Consider the following 6087-nt stretch of genomic DNA (forward strand, 5'->3'; position numbering starts at 1 on the left):
CCAGTCTATCATTGATGGGCATTTGGGTTGGTTTCATGTATTTGCTATTGCAAATAGTGCTGCAATAAACATATGTGTGCGTATGTCTTTAAGGCAGAATGATTTACATTCCTTTGGGTATATAAAAACACTTTCTTTCTTCATCATCCTTGACTTGAGTCTCAGGAAGGCACTGAGCCTATTATTGTATAACTAGTAAGTGAAATTGTTCTCAAGAAAAGCTCAAAGTGATTGTGAAAGCTAAAGTTTTTGTCATTCTAATAAAAACACAATTATTAGAAGCATCATATATTTAATGTCAAAAAAATTGAATTCAAGTACAAAAATTAACACATGATTTCAACATTAAAAACCCGTAACACTTGTTATTAAAACAATACAAAGAATACCAAAAACACAAATAAAGTTTAACAATAAAATCCTTAAATACATTAACAGCAAAATTATAATTTGTGTCTAACAATGAAAATATCTAGTTATTTTCAAGGACCACAATGGTAGACTGCTTTTTCTTTAATACTGCACAAAATTTGTATCTTAATCTTTTTGTCTCATCATTTCTTTCTACATAATGGTTAGATGCTTCTGGTCATATAATTGTTCTAATCTCCAATACAGATAGTGATCCTTGGTAATCAATCTACTATAACCATTGTCTTCAAGTGCTTTAATATTTGTGAGACGCTATTTAGCAAAATTACGCAAAAAATTAACTTAAAATGACTAGGTTCTATTGCCCACTTAGGAATTAGAAGAAAATCCCAAAAGTTTAAAAAGAATAGTAGTTTGCTGTACTTTTATCAAGAAACCACTAACTTTTTAAACTTTGCATTTTTATATATTCTACAACTCCATGTTTTTCTGAATTATAGCTGTTAGGTACTTTTGAATAAATATATTTTTAAAACCAAATGTGCAAACCCGATTCTAAAATGAAACAGTATTTTAATTTGCAAGTTTTCATACTACAAATTTACACAAATTTTCATACTAATGTTTACAATATTTTCTTCAGAAGAATGAGGCCTGATTGGAGATATATAGTCGTTGTCCAACATGGCTGCCATTAGCAAGTGATATTGTTGCTGACAAGGGATAGCTTGGATAAGAATAAGGCCTTGAAGTATAAAGAGGCACGCTGGGAGTCCCAGAAGAGAGGGTAGCACTAACAGGGGAAAGACTATTTATTGAGCTGCGACGGAAATTGTAGTCTGTAAATAAATACATGAACAATTATGCTGCACATCTTTATGGACATAAATTTAATTCAAAGAGACAAAGCATTAAAACAATAATCACATTTTAACATAATGTTCTAACATTGGAAATCTTGATGATACTATATTGCTGGTTAAAGATTATTTCAGCATTCACTGCACTGCAAATCCTGATAGTTTTGTTAGTCAGCATTAACTTTCCTTTACTGACACAATATTTCAGAGATCTTACCAGAGTAAATTATTGGATATCTACTGTTTCTTGGGGTTTTGATTATAAAAAAAGAGAACCTCTGATTTCTCTTGCTCTACCAAGAAGCTTCTTTTAAATTTGGTTCCAAGGGGTAGCCCATGAAGAAAAGATAAAAAAACAGTGAATTCATATTTGCTTTTTTTTTTTTTGAAGCTGTATTAAGCAACAAACCAGAAGAAACATGCACCCCTGGACTGCAAAAACATTTGGTATAAACTAGCTGGCCAATATTTCATTATTTGAATACTATTACAAACATTTATCTAACTCAACATACTGATTTAACATTAAAAGTCCTACTGGTATGATAAAACAGTAAAATGAATCATCCTTATTAAATGAACTTCAAAAAACCATTATCAACTTATAGTACAGAAAAATATCCAAAATTAAACCAATTAAAAAATAATTACACTTGAAATACTGCTGTTTCACAATAAACATTCATCTTATGCACCAATAATATCCTGCTTCATTAACTGCAATATTTATATGTATGTATATTACAGACCAAATTTTTAAATCCTGTACCTTCCAAAAACTCAACTATGCTCTTTAGTGCAAAATAAGCTAAGGGTGTGACAATAAAATCATTATTCAGAAACATTATGGTGTTTCTAGGAATGGAATAAAAGAAATTAGGTCATCTAATGTACAGGTAAGGTTTTATTTTTTCTATAATACTGTCCTGATACTATAAATGATGCCTAAACCATAGGTGCATTAACTTAATGTTGTCATGGGACTTAATGTTTAGCCAACAGGAATGAGATCAACTGCAGGAGAGTAAGCTCAAGCAACATCAGAAAGGACCTAGTTCAGGAAAAAAAAAAAAAAAGGAAAAATGAAAATCAGTTTAATATAGGTTGAATTTCCAGCATTATAAAACTCTAATTACAATAATTTTATAACCTTTTTATTTTTATGAATGGTACCATAAGATCAACAAAGCAATTTGTTCCAGGAAGACATAAATAGATTTAAAGTAACTAGTTCCCATTTTCAGTATTTTGAAAAAGAATGAGAAATTACTTTGATACCATTTACTTTTCTAATATCCAAGATAGGATGACTCTAATACTACACAATTTTTTTTCTTTATTTTTCTTTCTTTCTTTCTTTGGAGACAGTGTTTTGCTCTTGTTGCCTAGGCTAGAGTGCAATGGTGCGGTCTCAGCTCACAGCAACCTCTGCCTCCTGGGTTCAAAAGATTCTTTTTTCAGCCTCCCAAGTAGCTGGGATTACAGGAACCCACCACTATATCTGGTTAATTTTTGTATTTTTAGTAGAGACGGGGTTTCACCATGTTGGCCAGGCTGGTCTCCAACTCCTGACCTCAGGTGAATCACCCACCTTGGCCTTCCAAAGTGCTGGGATTACAGGCATGAGCCACCATGCCTGATGTTTTCTTTTTTCTTTTTTTAAAGAATCTACTTCACCTGAAGGGTTTGGTACTGAGTATAAACAGTAACGTTAGTGGGTCTCATGTATTCCCAAATTAACTCCTTTATAAAAAAGCCTGGATTATTTCCTTCTGAAAATAATTATGCAAATGCAGTCAATTCCTTATTAGCCATTTATCTATAATACACCTAGCTCTTCCAATTTTAACACTGTGGTAATCAACAATACAATTTAGAAGAACAGGTTACTGCAAACAGGGAAATGTAGTTTTCAAAGAGAAATCACTTTTCTTTTGAGTTTACATCCACTCAAGAGGTAATACTGCCTATTCATGAAATGTTGATGCTGAAGGTATCTTCAGGTAATGCAGCCTATTCATGAAATATGGACACAGAAGGTATTTTCATGGAAAAATTTCAGAAAGTGGCCAGCCAAGCAGTCGGCTACTAGCAAATTGCTTAGCTTATCTGCATTCCTGATAGTGCCCACTGTAAACCTTGAACTTAAGCCCTTAAAGATATACACTGATCAACTGAGTACTGCATATTTTTAAGGCGATTAAATATAAAATTAAAAGTTGACTATGACTTTATTCATGTAGGATAAATCTAAAGAAAAAAAAAATCCCTCACAAATACTACAAAGATTAGGAAACAAACGGTTTCAGAAGTTTGTAAAATTTTACAAGCATTTCGAAAATAAATTTTATTACTAAAATCACTAAGAATCTAAATATATTCAGGAAGACATCTAGCTGGTTAGAAAATACGATACAAACCAAACTTCAATGAATGAAATGTAAGCTGAAAATGCTTAATCAGTGGGATGAACCTAAAAGTACAATGTTTTCCTCAGATTTATTATAACATATAATTTTCATATAGGAAATAAAAAGCAGAAATCCTCATTTACTTTTAGAAAATAATAAATTAATAAATTAGTTAAAATTCCTAGCATATACTTACTTGCCCACCCCTGGTTTTTCTTCCCAATGAACATCCTTATCTCTTCAATCCCACTGTTTCTGCCTCAGACTGGGATCTGTACTTCAGATCCCTTCTTAAGGAATGATACAGAGCCGATTTCAGAATGTGTTTTACACTGTTACTCAACTGCCTTAACACTTTGAATACTGACATACAATTTACACAAGATAAAATGCATATATCCCATGTTAATTTCAATGAGTTTTCATAATTGTATAAATCTACATAACTGACACCCCAAACAAGATATAAAACATATCACCCAATCCAGAAGTTTCCTGTGCCCTTTTCCAAACAACAGATCTTTACTTGGAGACAACCACCTTCTGATTTCTATTCCAATAGATTAGTTTTGCCTGTTCTTAGATTTCATGTAATATGTATTAAGTATTTTTATATCTACAATCTTTCTCTCAACATAATTTCAAGTACATTTGAATTTTTAATTTTTACCAGTAAAAAATTAAATACAAAAAGAGGAGGCTTCTCAAAATAATAAAAGCTATTTACGACAAACCAACAGCCAATATCATATTGAATGGGAAAAATTGGAAGCATTCCCCTTGAAATCTGGCATGAGACAAGGATGCCCTCTCTCACCACTCCTATATAATATAGTATTGGAAGTTCTAGACAGAGCAATCAGGCAAGAAAAAGAAATAAAGCGTATTCTATTAGGAAAGGAGGAAGTCAAACTGTCTGTATTCGCAGATGACATGACTGTGTATTTAAAAGACCCCATCGTCTCAGCCCCAAATCTCCTGAAACTGATAAGCAACTTCAGCAAAGTCTCAGGATACAAAATCAATGTGCAAAAATCACAAGCATTCCTATACACCAATAACAGACTTAAAGAGAGCCACATCAAGAATGAACTGCCATTCACAATTGCTACAAAGAGAATAAAATACCTTGGAATACAACTAACAAAGAACGTAAAGGACCTCTTTCAAGGAGAAGTACAAATCACTGCTCAATGAAATAAGAGAGGACACAAACAGATGGAGAAACATTCCATGCTCATGGTTGGGAAGAATCAACATCGTGAAAATGGCCATACTGCCCAAATTAATTTATAGATTCAACACTATCCCCCATCAAGCTACCAATGACCTTCTTCACAGAACTGGAAAAAACCACCTTAAACTTCATATAGAACCAAAAGAGAGCCCGCATAGCCAAGTCAATTCTAAGCAAAATGAACAAAGCTGAAGGCATCACATTACTGGACTTCAAACAATACTATAAGGCTACAGAAATTAAAACAGCACGGTACTGGTACCAAAACAGAGATATAGACCAATGGAACAGAACAGATGCCTCAGCGGCAACACAACATATCTACAACCATCTGATCTTTGACAAACCTGACAGAAACAGGCAATGGGGAAAGGATTCCAATAAACGGTGTTGGGAAAACTGGCTAGCCATGTGCAGAAAGCAGAAACTGAACCCCTTCCTGACACCTTAGACTAAAATTAACTCCAGATGGATTAAAGACTTAAACGTAAGACCTAACACCACAAAAACCCTAGAAGAAAATCTAGGCAAAACCATTCAGGACATAGGTATAGGCAAGGACTTCATGACCAAAACACCAAAAGCATTGGCAACAAAAGCCAAAATAGACAAATGGGACCTAATCAAATTCCACAGCCTCTGCATGGCAAAAGAAACAATCATTAGAGTGAATCGGCAACCTAAAGAATGGCAAAAAATTTTTGCAATCTACCCATCTGACAAAGGGCTAATATCCAAAATCTACAAAGAACTAAAACAGATTTATAAGAAAAAAACAAGCCCATTCAAAAGTGGGCAAAGGATATGAACAGACACTTCACAAAAGACATACATGAGGCCAACAAACATATGAAAAAATGCTCATCATCACTGGTCATTAGAGAAATGCAAATCAAATTTGATTTGAGATGCCATCTCACGCCAGATAGAATGGCGATCATTAAAAAATCGGGAGACAACAGATGCTGGAGAGGATGTGAAGAAATAGGAACACTTTTACACTGTTGGTGGGAGTGTAAATTAGTTCAACCATTGTGGAAGACAGTGTGGCAATTCCTCAAGGACCTAGAAATAGAAATTACATTTGACCCAGCAATCCCATTACTGGGTATATATACAAAGAATATATATATATACAGAATATATATATATATTCTGCTATAAGGACACATGCACACCAATGTTCATTGCAGTACTGTTTACAATA

At 33.4% G+C, this 6087-nt stretch overlaps 1 protein-coding gene across 2 annotated transcripts in view; it reads right to left on the reverse strand.

The window, feature by feature from the left end:
• Window positions 1–275: 275 nt before the first annotated feature.
• Window positions 276–6087, reverse strand: part of RBM46 (RNA binding motif protein 46) — a 56256-nt gene continuing 50444 nt past the window's right edge. The window contains exon 5 of one of the 2 annotated variants that reach the window (XM_032248610.1): window positions 276–1211. In XM_032248610.1, coding sequence (XP_032104501.1) covers window positions 1012–1211 — 200 coding nt within the window. In that variant the 3' untranslated portion in view covers window positions 276–1011. Of the gene's footprint in view, window positions 2284–6087 lie in introns of both variants that reach the window. The other variant, XM_032248611.1, reaches the window with a different exon arrangement.

This window comes from Sapajus apella, unplaced genomic scaffold (genome assembly GCF_009761245.1).
Source record: "Sapajus apella isolate SASKATOON/1434 unplaced genomic scaffold, GSC_monkey_1.0 scaffold67, whole genome shotgun sequence".
In the NCBI taxonomy this organism is placed as follows: domain Eukaryota; kingdom Metazoa; phylum Chordata; class Mammalia; order Primates; family Cebidae; genus Sapajus; species Sapajus apella.